Source organism: Pinus tabuliformis, chromosome X, assembly GCF_031772625.1.
Source record: "Pinus tabuliformis cultivar Carrire ecotype Pingquan chromosome X, CPIR1, whole genome shotgun sequence".
In the NCBI taxonomy this organism is placed as follows: Eukaryota; Viridiplantae; Streptophyta; class Pinopsida; order Pinales; family Pinaceae; genus Pinus; species Pinus tabuliformis.
Genome location: NC_142308.1, coordinates 375,057,673 through 375,080,759, shown reverse-complemented (window position 1 = coordinate 375,080,759; position 23,087 = coordinate 375,057,673). Strand labels below are relative to the sequence as shown.

The window sequence follows — 23,087 nt, the reverse complement described above, 5'->3', positions numbered from 1 at the left end:
TTTAATTAATTCACTAATTATTAACTCATAAAGCAACTAAAGAATACATCAGTTAACTCAGTGCATGGACAGTTCAGTGGAGACAGGTGTTAAAAGTTGAGATTGCTATCAGTTGTGACTATAGTTGTGCAGGAGATTTCGCACATGCATGGATTGAGTAATGCTAATGAGGATTGCGTGGTTCAGCCAAGTAAATACAAGTTTTCTTCAGCCATTCTCAATTATTCTCATGTAGGATTGCACAGTGGAGGCAGACAAGAAGCGGAGGAGATTTGAACCTGTGATTGATTCAGATCTGAGCTAGTTTGTGTGTAACAGGTGGAGATAGTATTGAGTACTTGCGAGGAGTATTGTACTATGTATTGTTACATGTTCTCAATCAATATAATATACAGATAGTGTGGGGTTTTCAGCTGTATGCTTTCCCCAGGTTACATACTATGTTAATGTGCACATGTGATTGATGTTTCATTGTTTTTAATTCCGCAAAATTGATGATCAACATAGAGGAGGTTATGTATTATGCATGCATTCCGTAATAGTGTATAATCGGGATAATCTCTATGAATAAGTGTCATATTATTCAAAATTTCTACATGGTATCGGAGCCAATTTGATCATCAGATCTATTATTCAGAAAGTGTTTACATTTTATTTCTTCAGACAGAGTCTGTAATCGGGCCAGGTAGCCTCTGGATTCATCCTTCCTTTGGAAGGTGAGATATCTGGTAAAAGCCCATACAGTCAATCTCTATACGAGAAATACTTTGTTCTCACGAATTTTAGATGAGAAGCGATTGAGTTTTGAGATGGTGGAATTCGAATTTGCAGCAGTGTTTTCTTGGTGTCAAAGTTGAAATGTCTTTCTACGGATTGCGATTGGAGTATGCTCTTGAAGGCAGCTCAAATTATATTGCATGGAAAGGCAAGATGGAGGCGGTGTTAGATGACAATGGGTTGAAGGGTTTCATAGAGGCTGAGATCCCAAAGCCTACTGATGTTGCTCACGTTGAGGCTTGGCAAAAGAAGACAGCAAAGTGTCGAAGGATTCTGTTGGAGGGCATGAAGGATCACATTGTATCCAGCCTACATGGAAAGGCTTCTCCATATTTGATGTGGAAGCATTAACAGATCTATTCCATAGCAAGAGCGACCAGAGGAAGTTGGCGCTCAAGGATAAACTCAGAAACATTAAGTGTGAGAATGGAGACAATATGCCCAAGTATCTCACGAAGTTCACCCAATGTCGGGATGAGCTGGGAAGTGTGGGGGTAACTGTCAATGATGAGGACTTGGTGAGCTTGGCTCTCCTTGGTCTTCCGAAGAGTTGGAATTCCTATCAGGACTCTGTCAATGGTCGGGAGAAATTGCCAGGATGGGAGAGACTTTGGTCTGATCTTGTGTAAGAGGAGATCAGGCGGAATACCAGGGATAGATCTTCATCAAAGGCATCTGATGAAGAAAATTGTGCTTTGGCTACCAAAGCAAAGAAGGGGAAGGAGAAGGGTTCTCTTTCCGAATCTAGTTCTTCCAATGATGGGAAGAAGGTTGACAAATCGAAAGTGCGATGCTTTCGTTGTCATTAGTTGGGCCATTATGCCACTAATTGCCCAAAGAAGAAATCCAAGAAGGGATCTGGGGAAGGATCTGAAGGTGAGGCACTTGCTTCACAGTTTGAGCTGGATTTCACTCTCTTCACATGCATGGTTTCATCCATGGTGGGAAGTGGTTGGTTTCTTAACAATGGAGCTTCTTTCCACATGACCGGTGACAAGAGTTTGTTCAGTACTTTGGAGGAGAAAGATCTCCACATACTCATAGCGATGGGTAATGATGAGAAGTATAGTGTCTCAAGTGTAGGCACAGTTATTATTCAGAGGGAGCATGGAGCTCGCCTTACCTTGACCGATGTCAAGTATGTACCAGGACTGAAGAGAAACTTGGTGTCGATCGTGATGCTGGAAGACAGAGGCTATGATGTAGTCTTCAGTAAGGGAAAGGTTTTCCTTAGACACATCATCACTAGACAAGTGAAGCAGATTGGTTCACAAGTCAAGAACATGTATGCTCTTGAGCTTCAAGATGCATGCAAAGCCTTGAGCAGCGAGGTAACTGATGGAGACTTGGTGGTTGAGAGGGAGCATATATTACCTCTCAACATGCAGAGCCAGAAGAAGTCTCAGACGATTGTGGAGGAGCCACGATTGGTGCAGCAGCTTCAGGAGGTTGTGGAGCAGCCACAACAAAGGAAGCTGAGAGGAGATCGAGTAGAGACATCTACTCATGCAGAGACCTCCAGTAGGGGGAAACTTTGAGCCAGGTGGGTTGAGGGATCACATGCAGCCATACCTCCAGGTAGGAGGTGGGGCGATATAGAGTGATCGTCCCAAGGAGGAGGGGTAGGATCCTTGAGGTACCCAACCTCTTGGATGAGACCTTGCTACGGGAGCCCCGATGTGGAGTAGCAGGAACTGAATGATTGGGTAGAGACAGATGTGGATGGAGCGGCAGAGAGAGTGATAGTGTAGGGAATCCCAGGACAACGCATAGCTAGCAGGCTGCAGCAATGCGAGAGGCACAAGTGTTATGCACAGTGCTAGGTGGCACAGAGAGGTGTGCAATGGTGCGATATGCATGGAGATGTTGCAGTAGCGTAGATGTCAGAGAGGGAGCACTTGTCAGTAGCAGGTAGAGCTTCAGCATCAAAGTATGTTCCTAGCCCAACAGAGAGGTCTGTTGGGAGTGTTTTTGTTCCAAGTGTTGTTGGAGCAAGTGGACCAGGCAAATGTGTTGCATGAAAAGAATTCCAGAGTTATAGGATAGGGGTTGCAGATAATTCATATCTTGTTGAGAGGGAGTGTTGAAAATGCAACAAGATGATGGAACTTAGTGGAAAGGAGTCGCCTTCACCAAGTGGGCCCGCAGGCTATTTTTGGCGCAAAGTCTATTTTTAGACTATGTCTATTTTTAGACTATGTCTATTTTTAGACATATGGATCATGGTCTATGAGTTGCAGGATGTTATTTGTGGATGATTGGTCATGTTGGTAGAGGTAGATGGACTTCTATTTTTAGACATATGGGCAGTTTCTATTTTTAGACTGCCAGGCTAAAAATAGAACAGTCGAATATTATTAGCTCATAATAATATTTGGACTATAAACATTATCTTATCCTCTTGGAGCACTTCAGTTTGAGCTACAGATGTGGCACATTCAGCTGTCAGAAGGAAATACGCTTTTCTTGTGGGTCAGTTGAGCTATTGCATGCAGGACTTCAGTTAGAACTCATGTGGTTGAGTTTGGTGGAGTTGATTGAGGAGTTGATGGAGTTGTGTTCAGTTTGACTTGGTTGAACTAGTTGTATTTAGTTTAACTACAAATACACTAGTGATGAGTGATGTGAATTAATTTGTTAAATTAATTCACTAATTATTAACTCATAAAGCAACTAAAGAACACATCAGTTAACTCAGTGCATGGACATTTCAGTGGAGACAGGTGTTAGAGGTTGAGATTGCTATCAGTTGTGACTATAGTTGTGCATGAGATTCTTCACATGCATGGATTGAGTAATGCCAATGAGGATTGCGTGGTTCAGCCAAGTAAATACGAGTTTGCTTCAGTCATTCTCAATTATTCTCATGCAGGATTGCGCAGTGGAGGCAGGCAAGCAGCGGAGGAGATTTGAACCTGTGATTGATTCAGATCTGAGCTAGTTTGTGTGTAACAAGTGGAGATAGTACTGAATACTTGCGAGGAGTATTGTACTATGTATTGTTACATGTTCTCAATCAATATATATATACAGATAGTGTGGGTTTTTCAGCTATATGCTTTCCTCGGGTTACATACTGTGTTAATGTGCACATGCGATTGATGTTTCATTGTTTTTAATTCCGCAAAATTGATGATCAACGTAGAGGATGTTATGTATTATGCATGCATTCCGCAATAGTATATAATTGGGATAATCTCTGTGAATAAGTGGCATATTATTCAAAATTTCTACATGAAAAGACGCACCATTGTCCAAAAACCATACCAATCCCATCACACTTGATACCAAGCATGCGATCAATGAAAAATCTAGCTCAAACTGCGAGGCTAAGGCCTCTCCTGCTGCACATCCAGCAGCTTGCTTATTTTTCTTCTTTTGCGGACAATTTGTGGCATAATGTCCATGCTGGTGACAGTGAAAGCACTTCACCTTGGACATGCCCTGCTTCTTGCCTTTCGCACCGGAATGAGAAGCTTTCTTGTTCTTCCCCTTCTTTGCTTTGGCAGCCAAAGCGCAATTTTCTTCATCAGATGCCTTTGATGAAGATCCGTCCCTGGTATTCCGCCTGATCTCCTCTTGCACAAGATCAGACCAAAGTCTCTCCCATCCTAGCAATTTCTCCCAACCATTGACAAAGTCCTGATAGGAAGGCCAACTCTTTGGAAGACCAAGGAGAGCCAAGCTCACCAAGTCCTCATCATCGACAATCACCCCCACACTTCCCAGCTCATCCCGGCATGGGGTGAACTTCGTGAGATACTTGGGCATACTGTCTCCTTTCTCACACTTAATGTTTCTGAGTTTATCCTTGAGCGCCAACTTCCTCTGGTCGCTCTTGCTTTGGAATAAATCTGTCAACGCTTTCCACATCAAGTATGGAGAAGCCTTTCCATGCAGGCTGGATACAATGTGATCCTTCACGCCCTCCAATAGAATCCTTCAACACTTTGTTGTCTTCTTTTTCCAAGCATCAGTAGGCTTTGGGACCTCAGCCTCTATGAACTCCTTCAACCCATTGTCATCTAACATCGCCTCCATCCTGTCTTTCCATGCAATATAATTCGAGCTGTCTTCAAGGGCATACTCCAATCACAATCCGTTGAAAGACATTTCAACTTCAACACCAAGAAAACACTGCTGCAAATTCGAATTCCACCAGCTCAAAACTCAACCGCTTCTGATCTAAAATTCGTGAGAACAAAGTATTTCTCGTACAAAGATTGACTGTATGGGCATTTACCGAATATCTCACCTTCCAAAAGAAGGATGAATCCAGAGGCTACCTGGCCCGATTACAAACTCTGCCTGAAGAAATAAAAATGTAATCACTTTTAGAATAATAGATCTGATGATCAACTTCGCTCTGATACCATGTAGAAATTTGAATAATATAACACTTATTCACAGAGATTATCCTGATTATACATTATTTGCGGAATGCATGCATAATACATAACCTCCTCTACCATTGATCATCAATTTGTGGAATTAAAAAACAATCGCATGCACACATTGAAACATCAATCACACATATCAACACAGTATGTAATGGGGAAAGCATACAGCTGAAAACCCCCAAATATCTGTATATTATAATGATAGAGAACATGTAACAATACATAGTACAATACTCCTCACAAGTACTTAGTACTATCTCCACATGCTACACACAAACTAGCTCAGATCTGAACAAGTCACGGATTCAAATCTCCTCCACTGTTTGCCTGCCTCTACTGTGCAATCCAAGTTGAGAATAGATCAGATCCAAGTTCGAATTCCCTTGGCTTGTACTGCGCAATCTGATGAGCCCCAACAATGTACAATTATTTGGGCTCATTCAACTTCCTAATTTGACTTAATCCACCATTCTCATTTGTTTATTGCATGTTTTTTATTATTTTTATGTTAATAGAGTGAATTTGGTTAGTCATTATGCCAACAAGTCTAATGGGTGCTTTGTGTAGCCTTGTTGGTCAACTTGGAGACAAAATTGAAGGTCTTAATGAGCACTTGGCAGCCAAATTCGTGGGAGAACAAGCTAGAGGATTTGTAGGAAGGTGTCCCCCTCATTTATGGGCCCTTACCTCGAATTCTCCACCATCAGCTCGGAGTTCAAGGGCCACCGAATCAATCAGCTCAAGGGCAGCCAAGCAAGTCAAGTTGGACTGCTGTTAACTACAAGTCTTGGGCAGCCAAGTCCCTAATTTTTAGGAGGACTGTTGGGTCCTCAAATTGTATAAATAAGAAGGCTTGGGGCCTCATTTTGGTTAGCTAGTTGGTAGTCATTTTTGGTAGCTAGTAGTTAGTCATTTCGTAGCAGCTAGTTAGTCAATTTGGTTTTCGCTCTTTGTAAGCCAGTTTTGGCATGACATTAGACTTTTGATTATGAATAAAAGCAAGCAGTTTTGGATCAGATTTTGAGTTTTTAAAGGAGCCTAAAGCTCTCGGGGTTGGGCCCAACCTGAGAGCTCAGGCCTCCTTCCTTTGTATCAATATTGTTCCTTTCGCATTTCGTTTCCATTTCCCTTTACATGCATTCGAGTATAGCTGCTGATTTAGATTTCCTGTAGTGGTTAAACAGTTGCTGATTTGGATTTCCTGTAGAAGTCAAACAGATTGGTTTTATCAGTTAGAATTGTTGTAGTTGTTTGGAAGTAAACTGAGGCATTACTTAGATCCATTCATGCATTTTTATATTTAGCATTACTTCTTCATTCCACTGCCATGCATGAGTTTCCTTCACAATTTATATTGTTGTTCATTGATTTTATGTCACAGGTCGCTCAGGTTGAAGCATTCTCGTTTTGGTGACACTCATAAACAATTTGTTTCATCTGCACTGCTCCATACCACTCCATTACCTTCCTCCTCTTGTCAACCACACCTAAAGCCACTCAGCCACTCTCTGTTTAGCTCATTCAACCTCCAGCTCTTTTATTACTCACATAGCCCCATCTACTTAACCTTTCATAGATACCATCCTTCCATTCACCAACCCACTCTGTGCACTCTTTCCCCATCTGACTTCTCTGTCTCTGAGCCATCACCAGTCCCATCTCCACCTCACCTATCCTCCCATACCGCTCCATCACTCAAAACCCTCACGGCCAAACATCCTGTAGAAATTCCTTAGTTTCCTGTAGAAACCCCTGCAGACTTCCTGTAGAAGCCCATAAACACGGTTCCTTGACGGCCAAACTTTGTGAGACTCTCTGGAAGGGTGTTAGGGACCCCTTAGATCCTCTATGAACCTTCCCAACCTGTCCCACGCTTTCCTTCCTTCTCCATCCCATCTGCACAACCAAACCCTAATTAGCACACAATCACAATCATTCCATACACTTAAAGGAAAAATACAAAAACATGTCTTTTATGATGCAAGTAGCTTATATCCATGCATTTTCACTTATTAGAGGTAATGACAGCATTGGTAGAAGTTTTATTCACATTCTTTGCATTGTAGAGGTTAGACTAGTCAAATTAGGGTTTCCTAGGTTTACATGCTTTGATTTGCTTTCAGTTCATTTTTGTCAAGTAAAGTAGCTTTCCTTTGAGAATAGCTTTCGTCCATCAATTAGCAAGCTTCTTCTGAGAGCCTATAGAAGTTGGCTTGAGCCCTAGCGGACTTTTGCCAGCTGACCAAGTGACAGCTGCGACAAGAGCTAGTACTTGTGCATACAGCACCGTCGCTTCCAAGTTTGTACGAACTACCGGGTTGATAAAATTAAGAGACAGGAAGCCCCAGGAGTTGTAGCATTATTGCTACAATACTGGAGCTCACCATCTTTTTGGCGTCGTTGCCAGGGAAGCGGCAGAGTATTGGTGATTGTTGCTATTCTTCTATTTTCTACTACAACCTTCTGCTAAGTAGTTTATTTCATTTCCATTATGCAATTTCATTTATGCAAAAGTAGATTAGCATTTCTTGCTTTCATAGATTAGCATTTCTTGCTTTCATAGATTAGCATTTCCTACTTTCCTAGAATAGCCTTTCAATTCCGCATTTCAATTCTGCAAGCGTAGATTAGTGTTTCAATTTCGCAAGCGTAGCCTAGCATTTCATTCTTGCAATTTCATTTGAGCAAAATAGATTAGTCCTTTCCTGCTTTCATTTCAATTTCGCAAGATAGTTAGTTGCAGTTCAATCTATTTCATGCTTTGTAGGAGTAGAGATAAGTTAGAAAAATGATTGCACAACACCCCCCACTGCTTCACACAGCCAACGTTCTTCTTCGATGGCTGTGATGAAAGAACCCCTGGGTGGACATCAAGACATATCTGAAGAACCTCTAGGGGAGAAGAAGAAGAAACATTCCTCTGAAGCAAATGGCTACAAGTAGAGATGTTGGGAGCAACATCTTGTCCAAAGATGAATTTGAAAATCAGATCAAAGATTTCAAGAGTGATATGAGGCAGTTTCTTGCCATGCAACTGGATACCTTGCGGATCCAAAAGAAGCAAGAAGAAGCCAAGAGGGCTTTGGTCATTTTTTGTCCTGGGTGTCTTAAAAAGCATCCTAGGAACGAATGTCCAATGCACTCCCTAGAAGTGTGTTTTGTATGTGAAGGATACCATCCTACAGATCAGTGCCCTTCCTTGCCCAGAATCAAAGCTACATATCAAAGAGCCAAGGGAGCCACTGAATCACTCTATTATATGAACCAAAGTTGGCCACATGGACCTAGATCTTACCAGCAGGAACTGCAAGGGATACCCGAGACCTATTATGACCCTTATCAAGCCACTTTCATGCCTTCTTGGGATCCCCCTGCTCATTCTTCCTGGTCTACACCTCCTCCTTGGTCATATTCTCCTTGTTCCTTCACAGATCCATATTATGCCCAACCAGTTGCTCATTCATTTCACTCTTATGCTCAGCCACAGCCTCAGTGGAATGCACCTTATCAGGAGTGGAGGCCCCAGTGCAACTCTCATCCCGCTCATTTTCCTCCACCACCTGCTCATCCACAACCATCGCCTCCTCCTCCACCAAGGCAACCCCAAATGCCTACCCAACCACAATGCCATCCATCTCCATCTCAATTTCACACCCCCACTCAGCTACCCATACCTCCATTTCCAAAACCATGCAATGGAGTAGCTCAACCTAATTGCAAATCTGAGGCACAACATATGCAAACGACTCCTTTTGAGCTCAATGATGTTCACCAAAGCTCAGGAAGAGTGTTGCAAAAGAGAGAATCTATTGAAAACATTGAAGGACCAAAAGCAAAAGAAGATTCCAAAGAGGAGATCAAAGAACCATGGGTTGCACTTGATCAAGTGAAGAGATCAGAATCAGAGATCAAGCAAGCTTCCTCATGGTTACCATCAAACCCTCCATGTAGTCAAGAGAAAGATCAGCAAAAAGAGGAAGAAGAGAAAGTCATGTTAGAAGGTGACATGAAACATGATTCAGATCAGAAAAAGAACCAAGGATATCAAAGCTATATTGAGATATGGTTTCAGAAGGTCACTAAGTTGCAACAGTACTTTCTTCCTTAGCTCTGTTTGATCCCTTCAACGCCGGATCATTTGGTCTCTGAAACTTGGATAGTTGTCAAAGCATGCATTTCGAGCCTTCACATCATTTTTTCTCTAATCTCGATGTGCACATGGCTCCATTGGAAGTATTCTTATACTTGAAAATGATTTTGTTTTTCAAGTAGGGTAGGGTAGAAAAAAAAAAAAAAAAGTAAAAAAAATAAAGAAATGAAAAAAATGAAAATAAGAGAAAAATAAAAATCTAAGGTGAAAACCCCCTCGGAAGCGCCTTAGATTGGCTCATTGATTGAAAACCTCCATGAGGCGGTCAATGGGTTGGAAAGAAAAGAAAATAAAAGAGAAAAAAGATCTTTGGGTGAAAACCTCCCTTGGAGGCGCCCAAGGCAGGCAATTAGGGTGAAAACCTCCATGAGGCGCCCTAGTTGTTTTTCAAAAAAAAAAGAGAAAAAAGAAAAAGAAAAATAAAGCTAATCATCATTGAATAATTTTATGTTGCAGCAATGACATTTCAGGTTGCAAGGCAGGAGGAGCACTCAAATCAAGGTCAAAGGAGTTTTTGTGCCTTCTACAGGAAGTTTCGTATCTTCTATAGGAAGCTTACAAAAAAGCCAAATTGATCTCCAAAGAGGACCTGAAGGCTTGGAATATGTCCATGATGCCTACACTCATCTATGTTTCCACTCCTCACCCCTTTTCCATCATTCTTTTCATGTCATTATGCTTCTTTCCTCAAAACTGTGTTTTCTACAGGAAAGCTCTAAATTTCTACAGGAACCATCCTGTAGAACCTTTGGACGAGCCAAATCCAATTTCAAAAGTGAATCTGATGGTGGGAGTCTCTTGGTCAGGCCTGCAAGCACTTGTGTGTCCATCCCATGCCTTTCTCCATCATTTGTCCACTTCATTTGCTTCTCATTGTGCTTCTACAGGAACTTCCTGTAGAAATTGTGGGAAACTAGGCATGCATTTCAAAATGTGGTTTGGCGAGCATGATAGCTTCCTCAAGGGTTCAGAGGTCCTCATGCAGTCTTCCAACTCATCCTCCATCATCTCCACACCTGCATCACAATCAAAATTCATTTTGTCATCCCATGCAAGCACATGCAAAAAGCCTTGAGGCAAAAATCCATAGAACCAAATTTGTTTTTGCCATAACTTGAAAACCATGCATCCTTTTGACAAACCGTTTTATGGGGGATTGTACACGGTCGATGACAATATGCCTGAGCAGTTTCATGCAATTCCGGTGCACGGTTTCCAAGAAATCAGCCTCCATCACCATCAGCCATTTTTGCATTTTCTCCATAACCGTGCATCTGTTTCAAAACCTGTTTCATGGGGAGATGCACATGGGTGACAGTAGCCTACCCAAGCAGTTTCAGCCAATTCCGATGCACGGTTTCCGAGAAATCGACCTCTGAAATCTTCAACCATTTTCCATTTTTCTCGAAATCCGTGCATCCATTGATCACGAATTTGCTATGGGAGATGCATAATGGTGATAGAAACATGCTCAGCAAGTTTCAGCTCGATCCGCTTTGGCGTTTGGGAGAAATGTCGAAAACAAGTTCTGGTTTGGTGAAGATGCAGCAACAGCAGCTTGGACGTGCAGATTTGAACGTGGAAACAATTGTCTGGAGCTTGGATCCGGCCAGAGGACGCCTGCACAAGAAAAAAACAACCATGAATCATCAATCAAGCCACCATGCAACTACATCAACACATGCATGCAGCAAATGAAGATCAACACAGGCATGCAGCAAAGCAACCACGCACGACTTGCAGGTACGTGACTAAACTTGTTCCTCTGTTTGCATAAATCTAATCTAAAGCATTGCATGAATGGATGAGATGGTGAGATTCAGTTAGAAAGGTAGCAAGACACCCAGTTCTCTAGCGCTCAAGGAAAAATCACGCAGCATACGTGTATGGTCATTCATGAAAAATTTGAAAAACACAGTTAATGGAAGATTTGTTGAACTTCAGTGCACAGGGCTTCAATTGATTAACAAATAGAAGGAGACATACAGTTAATAAATAGAACTGCAGTCTACATGTGGCCACGTACACCTGGCCACTTCACTCCCTCACCAAGAATCACGCAGCAGTGTAAAATGCTCGGCTGAACCTCACACCACCTGCTGTCCATTTGCACTTGACTGAAGTATGCATCCTCCGATTCCAAAAGTGATGAACTAGTCATCCTCCACTGGTTTCTACCTGTTTTCAAAATTATCCCACGTATCAAGCTCGCTCAGAGGCGTAGGGGCACTCTACAGGTGTTTCTACAGGAAGACGTTCTACAGGAAAGAACAGCAGAGCCTTCTAGAGCAGAAAAGCTTGGATTTTTCTTCGACAAATTGGGAATCCCGAAAGTGGTAGGATCGAAAACACTCTTCCATGTATGATATACTCCAAAAGAGTGGTGAATTGAGCTGTTGTGAATTGGAGGGTGACCATGCATGAATTTTCTTGAAAAACACTTGCTAATAGAATATGTTTTAATGCTTGAAATAGGAGGCATCACAGCAAATGGGTAAAGCAGATCTGAAGTAGTGCGCTCCCTCTACCCAGTCAGCAGGCATCAGAAACAAGGGTTAAGAATGCTCCCTTCTTAACCCTTCTCTCAAAACAGTGTCTCTTCAAATCTGCCCAATCGTACAAGGACAACACCAATCAAAGAAAATGCTCATATTTGTGTTTTCTACATGACTGTTGATTTGTTTGCAGGGCTTGCACCATACATATTGAAATATACGCGTTGGGTTAGACTCTGACTTTGATTCAGAAACAACAAAAAAAAGGGAAAAAGAAAAAAGGGTCAAACAGTCTCATGGAAGTGCTCCTCTGTAAGCTGGTTACAGGAACACCATACAGTTAGAAAGAAAATTGGGAAGCCTTCAAGGACATGATAGCAGAAAGTGACATAACAGCCCTCACCTATGATATCAGTCCTTCTAACCGTGAGGAAGAAGAGAAGAAAGGGGGAGAAGATGAAGGATAGCCACAGCCAAGCTGAAAGGAAAATCACCCACAACCGAGCAGGATATAGTGGTGCTGTTTTTTCCCTACAGGAAGCCCAAAATTGCAGAAACAGGCTTCTACAGGAAGCCCGAAATTGCAGAAACAGGCTTCTACAGGAAGCCCCAAAAAGGTAAAACCCAAAGAGACGAAGGTGGACATCCTATCAAAGGAGGCAGCAGCCATACTTGCCACCATTAGCACACCTCCAAGACCAAAAAGGAAGGGAAAGAGGCAAACCTTCATGTACTTTGAAGCAAAAAAAAAGGAGCACACAAATAAAAGTGGGCAAACCCAAACCACTGTCAAAGGAGCAAATTGTCATTAAGGACACGAAAGCGGAACAAAAGGAGGAGCCTCCTTCAAAAATATCCATCAGCTATGAACAGGGAAGGCCGAAGACATCCACTTAGAGAGAAAGAATGAAAATGTTGGACACAAAGGCCTCTCTACAGGATGCTGAGACAGTTCTACAGGAAGTCCTGAAAACACTATTTTGGCTTGGTTCTAATTGATTGTCTTGTGTCTCCTTATTTCACTGATGTTTGTGAAATTTATAAAAGAGGAAGGTGTTTTCAACTTGGGACTTGGGTGTGTTCGTATATTGCTACTTATTCAATTTACTAATATGCTTAAGCACAATAACCTGCTTACCAAAGCCTTTGAAAGTGGGGTGATTTGGTGATAGCTTCATTCTGCTAACTGGTCCAACTTAGCATTTGAGGAATTGTTGGCAAGGTGTTCATCTTTGGTGATTTCTGTGAAGGTCTTACTTTGGAGCTGAGAGGTGATAGTTTGATGGTATATTTGCTTTCACACAAAATGCTGGTAAATTGTCTTTGACAGAGAAGAGGGCACCATTTCTTCCATACGATTGCATAAACTTGTGCACTCATAACAAGGCTGAGGATTCACTAAGAAAAGCTAGCAGACTGTTTCTACAGGAGGACAGAGACTGTTTCTACAGGAAGCCAGCGAACAGTTTCTACAGGAAAGTCTGAAAAGCGGGAAGCCAAAGGAGAAATCGGCTGAAATGCTAGCCAAGGAAGTCACCAAGGCCATCAAAGACAAGGGGAGAGATTTGGTTGCTCAGAGGATGAGCAACACTTTCAGTAGGGGGGTGATGATGAGCCCCAACAATGTACAATTATTTGGGCTCATTCAACTTCCTAATTTGACTTAATCCACCATTCTCATTTGTTTATTGCATGTTTTTTATTATTTTTATGTTAATAGAGTGAATTTGGTTAGTCATTATGCCAACAAGTCTAATGGGTGCTTTGTGTAGCCTTGTTGGTCAACTTGGAGACAAAATTGAAGGTCTTAATGAGCACTTGGCAGCCAAATTCGTGGGAGAACAAGCTAGAGGATTTGTAGGAAGGTGTCCCCCTCATTTATGGGCCCTTACCTCGAATTCTCCACCATCAGCTCGGAGTTCAAGGGCCACCGAATCAATCAGCTCAAGGGCAGCCAAGCAAGTCAAGTTGGACTGCTGTTAACTACAAGTCTTGGGCAGCCAAGTCCCTAATTTTTAGGAGGATTGTTGGGTCCTCAAATTGTATAAATAAGAAGGCTTGGGGCCTCATTTTGGTTAGCTAGTTGGTAGTCATTTTTGGTAGCTAGTAGTTAGTCATTTCGTAGCAGCTAGTTAGTCAATTTGGTTTTCTCTCTTTGTAAGCCAGTTTTGGCATGACATTAGACTTTTGATTATGAATAAAAGCAAGCAGTTTTGGATCAGATTTTGAGTTTTTAAAGGAGCCTAAAGCTCTCGGGGTTGGGCCCAACCTGAGAGCTCAGGCCTCCTTCCTTTGTATCAATATTGTTCCTTTCGCATTTCGTTTCCATTTCCCTTTACATGCATTCGAGTATAGCTGCTGATTTAGATTTCCTGTAGTGGTTAAACAGTTGCTGATTTGGATTTCCTGTAGAAGTCAAACAGATTGGTTTTATCAGTTAGAATTGCTGTAGTTGTTTGGAAGTAGGCTGAGGCATTACTTAGATCCATTCATGCATTTTTATATTTAGCATTACTTCTTCATTACACTGCCATGCATGAGTTTCCTTCACAATTTATATTGTTGTTCATTGATTTTATGTCACAGGTCGCTCAGGTTGAAGCATTCTTGTTTTGGTGACACTCATAAACAATTTGTTTCATCTGCACTGCTCCATACCACTCCATTACCTTCCTCCTCTTGTCAACCACACCTAAAGCCACTCAGCCACTCTCTGTTTAGCTCATTCAACCTCCAGCTCTTCTATTACTCACATAGCCCCATCTACTTAACCTTTCATAGATACCATCCTTCCATTCACCAACCCACTCCGTGCACTCTTTCCCCATCTGACTTCTCTGTCTCTGAGCCATCACCAGTCCCATCTCCACCTCACCTATCCTCCCATACCGCTCCATCACTTCACCATCACTCAAAACCCTCACGGCCAAACATCCTGTAGAAATTCCTTAGTTTCCTGTAGAAACCCCTGCAGACTTCCTGTAGAAGCCCATAAACACGGTTCCTTGACGGCCAAACTTTGTGAGACTCTCTGGAAGGGTGTTAGGGACCCCTTAGATCCTCTATGAACCTTCCCAACCTGTCCCACGCTTTCCTTCCTTCTCCATCCCATCTGCACAACCAAACCCTAATTAGCACACAATCACAATCATTCCATACACTTAAAGGAAAAATACAAAAACATGTCTTTTATGATGCAAGTAGCTTAGATCCATGCATTTTCACTTATTAGAGGTAATGACAGCATTGGTAGAAGTTTTATTCACATTCTTTGCATTGTAGAGGTTAGACTAGTCAAATTAGGGTTTCCTAGGTTTACATGCTTTGATTTGCTTTCAGTTCATTTTTGTCAAGTAAAGTAGCTTTCCTTTGAGAATAGCTTTCGTCCATCAATTAGCAAGCTTCTTCTGAGAGCCTATAGAAGTTGGCTTGAGCCCTAGCGGACTTGTGCCAGCTGACCAAGTGACAGCTGCGACAAGAGCTAGTACTTGTGCATACAGCACCGTCGCTTCCAAGTTTGTACGAACTACCGGGTTGATAAAATTAAGAGACAGGAAGCCCCAGGAGTTGTAGCATTATTGCTACAATACTGGAGCTCACCACAATCCTCATTGGCAATCTCAATCAATGATTGTGCAAATCTCATGCACAACTATAGTCACAACTGATAGTAGTCTCACCCTTTCACCCACCTCTAACACTTGTCTCCACTAAACTGTCCATGCACTGAGTTAACTAATGTATTATTTAGTTGATTTGTGAGTTAATAATTAGTGAATTAATTAATAATTAATTCACATCACTCATCACTAGTGTATTTGGCAGTTAGACTAAATACAACTAGTTCAACTAAGTCAAACTGAACACAACTCCATCAACTCCTCAATCAACTCCACCAAACTCAATCACTTGAGTTCTAACTGAAGTCCATCATGCAATAGCTCAACTAACCCATAGGAAAAGCATATTTCCTTATGGCAGTTGCATGTGCCACATCCGTAGCTCGAACTGAAGTGCTGCAAGAGGATAAGATAATGTTTATAGTCCAAATATTATTAAGAGCTAATAATATTCGACTGCTCTATTTTTTGACTGGCAGTCTAAAAATAGACTCCGCCCATATGTCTAAAAATAGAGGTCCACCTATTTTTACCAACATGACCAATCATCCATAAATAGCATCCTGCAACTCATGGACCATGATCCATATGTCTAAAAATAGACTTTGCGCCAAAAATAGCCTGCGGGCCCACTTAGTGAAGGCGACTTCTTTTCACTAAGCTCCATCATCTTTTTGCATTGTCAACACATTAAATGATCTTCCCATTTTTTACTGAAAATATGGATATCATATAAGTATACTATTATAAAATCATCGATGAATGGCCTAAATAAATCATTCATAACTCACATGAAAGTACAAAGCATTACAAAGCCCAAAGGGCATAACTTGCTATTCAAATACACCCTTATGTTTTAAAAGTAGTTTTCCAAATATCACCTTCAACAATTCAAATTTGATAATAACCACTTCTTAAGTCTAACTTAGTGGAATAGAATGCATTCTTCAAGTAATTTAGTGAATCATCAATATGAGGAACAAGGTAACACTTCTTCACTATGATATTGTTCAATGCTCCAAGATCAACATACGATCTCCATGTAACATCTCTCTTCGGTACCAGCACAATGGGAAATCCACACGGAGAAGTACTTGGTTGGATGAATCCTTTATCAAGGAACTATTGGTCTTGTTTCTTGATTTCTTCATTCTCAATCATTGATAACCTATACATAACAATTTTAGGAATAGGGGAATCTTGCTACAATTGGTTCTTATATTGTATCTCTCTCTTGGGAGGTAATCCTTTGAGTCCTTGAAACACTTCATCATAGTTAGAATCAACCTTAATTGATTCATCTTTATATTTAGGACCACATCCTTTAAAAGCCTCATACTTATCATCATCCTCATCTTTCACAATCATGAGTACACATTTTTTGTTATCATTTACAAGCCTTTTCATCTAGCCTATGGTAACAAGCGACAAATTGGTATTCATTTGATAATATATCACAATATACTTAATCCCACATTTTATAATATGATACTTGTTCTCCTCCCTATAGAAGACAACATTCTTATCATATAAATATGTAATTCCAAAAATAATCCCACAAATATCAAGTGGTATGACATCTAACGCTCCCTCATGAGTGAAGGTAGATGTAATTACAAATCTAAGTTTGCATTGCTTAGGCACTTGTAACTTAGCATTTTCACATACCCATCCAAAAGGATATAGTTCTGGATAGGGCTTGGTTTCGAATCCTAATGTATTAGTAATTTATTTATAATAAAATTAACTTGTGAATCATTATCTAAGTGTGTATCAATATTTGTATGGCTTGAGATGAATCTCATTTGAAATATATCACTTCATTTCTTTTCATCGTGTATAGCTTCAAAATTTGAAGAATTATCACTAGAGCTAGAATCAACAACAGAAGATATACCTTGTATCCCCATGGTTGTGATCTTGGTTTCATCACCTAGATATATTCCAAGGTCTTATTGGAATATAGCAATGGTCTTCTCATCACCCTTCTTGTTCCTAAACCTCTTTGGTCTCAGTTCTTGATGAAGTTTCCAACACTTGGAATCATCATGTCCTTCCTTTTTGCAATTTGAATATGTGGGCTTCTCACCTTATTTCTTCAATTTAGTTCTTATTTTGACCCTACCCATTTCTTTGTTCTTTCCTACAACTCATCGATCTAGTTTCTTTCAAAAGTTCTCATAGATATTCTTTCCCCTTCACTCGAAGTGAGTAGCTTGGAAAGAAACTTCATCAATATTAGTTGGGTTAAAGATCACAATATTATGTCTCAAATAACTATGCAAATCTTCCAATATAGTTCAAAATAGTTTCACACGTATAAAGAGGAATGCCTAATTTTAATTCCCTCTTTCAAAACTCTTGAGTATAATCTTGCACATTTTTTCATCTTCCTTCTATTAGATTTTTCCAATCCGATAATGCTTGTTCCATATATCCTAATGGATATAATTGCTTCTTTAATTAAATATAAATTAATACGAAGAGGATGTCATTTTAGCTTTCATATGAAGCTCTTCTTGAACCTTACTCTACCACCATATCAATGTTGTGCCTCAAAGTTAGAGAGTATCTAGTGGAACCTTTGCTTCTTTATCCACAATTCTTTAAACCTTGCAGTATACTTCAATCTACTTGATCCAATTATCTAGCTTTTGAGCATCAAATTCGTCTTTATATATTGGCAAATCAAATTTTACATCTAATTTTAACAAATGTAATTTTGAAATGGCCTTCTCTAGTTTCCCTTTATGATATCACATAAATGTTCATCTCATACCAATATCAAGATTAAACACTTCAAGCCATACTTCTCCACACTTGAGCTCGAATCTGGTAAGCATTCAACACTTTGCAAAACAATAATCAAACCTACTCTAATATCAAACTTGATATAAAATTAAATGATTAAATTTCCTTTGTATTTATACAACTTTATTAAAATTTAATAAGCATCTAAAATACATAAATAATATACATCAAATAAGAAGAAAAAAAATGAGTTCACCCCTGATAGATTATATATCCACCTCCGCTTCAAAGGTATAATCGACCATTAAAATGATAAGAGTTACATGTAATTTCCCTCTACATTGAAAATTACTGTTAAACCTACAAAATTCACCTTTACAATTGTTCTTGGAAGATAGAAGCACTGCTGGAAACTTTCTCTAGCTTCCTCCCACAAACAAAAAGGTCATATAGCATGTTGTTTTCCAAAACTGCTCCAAAATATACTTTAAAAAATGTACGAGTAGAAAATATTATGTAATCAAGCTATGATGCAATGGTGAGGCGTGCAGTTTATCTAGGACAAATTACAGGTTCAATGCTCCTTTCGGGATAAACCCTTACTTAACACTCTTATACATTTATTTTAAAAATAAAATTTAGAATCGTTTTTCCGTTTTTTAAACTATGGTTTTTTTTATGTTTTCCTTAAAAAATATTTTTTAAAATAATTTAAGAATTTTTTTTCCTTTTTAAACTATGCTTTTATTTTAAAATTTAGAATCGTTTTTCTGTTTTTTTAACTATGGTTTTTTTTATGTTTTTCTTAAAAATATTTTTAAAAATAATTTAAGAATTTTTTTTCCTTTTTAAACTATGTTTTTATTTTTATTTTTGTAATGTGGCTTTTATTTTGAAAGTATTTTTTTTCCAAAACTTTTTAAGAAAATGTTCATTTTTATTATTAAAATGTAGTTTTTAGTTTGTCTTTAAATTATTTTTTTTCCTTTTTAAACTATGTTTTTATTCTTATTTTTGTAATGTGGTTTTTATTTTGAAATATTTTTTTTCCAAAACATTTTAAGAAAATGTTCATTTTTATTATTAAAATGTAGTTTTTAATTTGTCTTGAGTTAATACAATATTGATTTTTTTTTGTTTTTTTTTGTTATATATCCGGGGAGAACTTGAAAACCCTTTAGGACCAAATTTCATGTTATCACAGGATTGGGTTGCTTCACCTGGGCTTTGGAAATTTAATTTTTAAATAAGGGTTATTTTATTTTGTTTTGGGTTTATTTTTGTTATTTTTAAGTTTGTTATTTTGCTTTTGTTATTTATTCTTTTGTTTTTTTCTTTATATATTTTGTGATTTTGTTTATACTGACATTTTCTTTTAGGGTTGATTTTAGAATTTTGATTGCAAGGGTATCAATTGTCAAGGTGATGAATCTCCAAGAAGTTGTAATTTTAGCATTGAAAAAGAATTGTAGGAGCCACCAAGAATGTCACTTTCCAATTCCCATATTGATTTTATGTTTTTGGTTACAATGATACAAGAAGTTGTTACACTATGGTTTCAATCAAGTTGAAATTTTGGCCTTGATTATAAAAAATAACAAAAAACAAATATTGCTACTAGTGTCATTTCTCAATTTGGGGATTGATTTTAGGCTTTTCATTAACAATATTACTAGATTGTTCAAGACTTAGTTGCAAAAAGTGATAATTTTAACACCCTATAAAAAGGTGACTTTAGTAGTACCATTTTTCAAAATAATGATTGATTGTAACTTCGAATTATTCATGGAATCGATGTCAAGCTCCAACACCTTGTTGCAAAAATTAAATATAGAATCATATTAAGACCTTTAAAAAATGGGGAAATAAATGGTGACAAGTTGATTCATATAAAGTTTATACTAAATGTTAATTTAAAGTGGTTGAGGGTGAAGTCAAAATGGAAAATGTGGCTATATATAATAACTTCATTTCGAAAAATACTTTTGAATTCAATGATAACTTTGTTTACTTAAACTACAACTCTTAGAGACATGGCTTTAAGAAATAGTCTCAAACATCTAAGAGTTCTTTCACCAAAATACAAAGATAAACTATACAACATCTATTCTACTTTTGTAATTTTAACATTGTGAAATGAAATGTGCAAGCTCTTTTAACATTATCTCATTTCCTCACATATAACCCTATCCATGAATCCAATGCAACAAATCATACTATAAAAATTACAATAATATTTTGCATATAGAAAAGAATATGAATATATATATATATATATATATATATATATATATATATATATATAACTTTAATACTAGATTAAAAAATATATATAAAAGACTTTAATAATAAGTTTGAAAACTAGAGATGACATATTTCTAACTACTCTAGTAGTTTTGGAATAATGCATCATCCACCATGAACATAAAACACCTTTGTAGTTTTGGAATAATTCATCATCCACCATTAACATAAAACCCTTTAATTATTCCTTTGCTTTCTCGCTTTACATAACCATACAAATGTAAAAGTCACTTTCAGTACAAAGATAAGTGTGTTCTTTATAAGTATTGTGACATGCTCCATCAGTGACCAACTCTTATTGCATCCCAAAACGACAAGTTAGCCTCATTTCACTTTAACTATCTTTGAAAGCTGAAAACCAAGATTGGTGTTGGTGAAAATCCAAAGGACAGATAGATTCCCGATATGGAAATTATTCATGGAGGCTAAGTAACAAATAAATTTTATGGGCCAACCATATTTTTGTTGTAATTAATTTTAATGTTCATATTATACATATAACCTAGTCAACTTTCTCTTTTAAGCTTGTAAATTAAATATCCAATAAGACTTTTCTTAGCTTAGCATTTCCTATCTCATTAGCCCCAAACTCAAGCACACATAAAAAGTTTTTTTTCCTTGACACGTCATCACACAACCATTTCTCTATTAACGCATCATCACATTTGTGACGGCTACCTCTATTCAAATACTTTTATCACACATTATCACAATAGTAAAAAACTTTATGACACGTCATCAAAGTGCAACGCCGACCTTTATTCATCCATACCATCCCCTATTTTTTCATTAACCCCTTTGCTCATACAAAGAACTTCAAAAATATATTTCTCTAGTTTTCAAATCAATTTTTCTATCTGACTTATCATCACAATTGCACCCAAAGTGCAACGCCGACCTTTATTCATCCATACCATCCCCTATTTTTTCATTAACCCCTTTGCTCATACAAAGAACTTCAAAAATATATTTCTCTAGTTTTCAAATCAATTTTTCTATCTGACTTATCATCACAATTGCACCCATGGCCATTATTGGCACACCATGAGCAACATAGATTGCGACGATGACGTCTGCTGAAACATCATCACAATTTCACCTTCACTACTATTGTCATGTCATCATGACAATGACTTGCATTAAGGCGACAAACCATTTGTGACAACGACCTTTACTAAAAATATCAACATTTTACGAACTATCTAACAACCGAAATTGACAGTGTGATGGGAAGCTCCATTAACACGTCATCATTAGAAGTCAGTAATAAATGCTCAAAATTTCATTAACCAGAATATGAAAGCAAAATGACGAGCCAGTGTCACCAAATTCCCTGTATCCATACTTTCGGCTACATGGCTACTTTTTATTAGATAAAATCGATCACTTAAAATCACCCGCCGCAATCTGTTCCTACTGACTCGCTGGCTAAATCGTGTTCCCTGTACAGAGCCGTGGTGGCCACGGCCTCAATCCCTGTAGTCTCTAGGCGTTATGGACTCTGCATGTCGACCACGATACTCTCAGCCGGAACAGCGCCATCATTCACACCGTTGCTTTCCTTCCCCTCGCAAGCGGCGCTCCTCCTGCAAATGGGACACACAGAGCGCTTTGAGAGCCACGCATCCGCGCACTGCACATGGAAGGCGTGGCTGCATGCCGGAATCACGCGGCAACGGTCCCCGCGCTGGAAAACTTCGAGGCACACCGCGCAGTCGGCGTTGCTACTTGCTTCGCTCCCTGAGGAACGCTCGTCTCCCTTCTCTTCATTCCCGTACTCAATGATGGGCAGCCGCTGGAGCTCAGGTGCCGAGAGGCCCTGCTGCTTCTGAGGTTTACGGTTGCCCTCGGACAACCGTTGCCCCCAATTGTTCCTTTCGTCCGAGAAAACGTACCACCTAAGCCACAAATAGACCAAAGCCATGGCCCCCATGCCAGCAGGGAGCAACAAGAACGACATTACCACTACCATAAACATTTTCTGTAACATATACACAATTTTACAATTCTCTGTTCTTTCACCTCTGTAGAAGGTATTAAGAAGTATATCATATTCTAGAACATTCTAGAATTTATTGAATTAAAATTTTGGTTTCTAAAAATGAATCGCTCTAGATGATTCAAAACATCTCAACAAAAAATCAATATACATAATCCAGAAAATACCTAACAAAAATCTCTATACAGGTGGGTATTACAAATACTGGTACAGTCCCAGAAAGACGAAGAATTGGTGCCACGCTCTTTGCCGACCTCGCCAGTGGCCACGCCTTTAACCAACCGGCTCAAATATAAGCTTAAAGCGCGGTTGACATAAAATGGCGAAAATGTACAAAGCTGTTTTTGCCACGTGGATGGTCAAAATTTCTCTACGTGAAATCATCAGGTGTCTCCAGCTTAATGCATTGAATGCTTGCGCTGTACTAGCATTATAGCTCCTGATTGGTTTCACCAACTTTACGTGGCGTTACGGTATAGACTCCTGAATTAATTGTTTCAGTTAAGCTTGACAGCGTAGCCTAATTGCCCACTATCTTTCCCCATTTCCTGTTTCGTTTTCATGGGGAAGCTTTAATTCAAATGGCGGTTA

The 23,087-nt window shown here is 39.1% G+C and overlaps 1 protein-coding gene across 1 annotated transcript; it reads right to left on the bottom strand.

Moving 5' to 3' along the window:
* Window positions 1-21,989: 21,989 nt before the first annotated feature.
* LOC149140070 (E3 ubiquitin-protein ligase ATL23-like) lies at window positions 21,990-22,487 on the bottom strand. The gene has a single exon (XM_089450889.1). It carries the CDS (start codon window positions 22,485-22,487, stop codon window positions 21,990-21,992), a length of 498 nt encoding a protein of 165 aa, XP_089307015.1.
* Window positions 22,488-23,087: the final 600 nt, after the last annotated feature.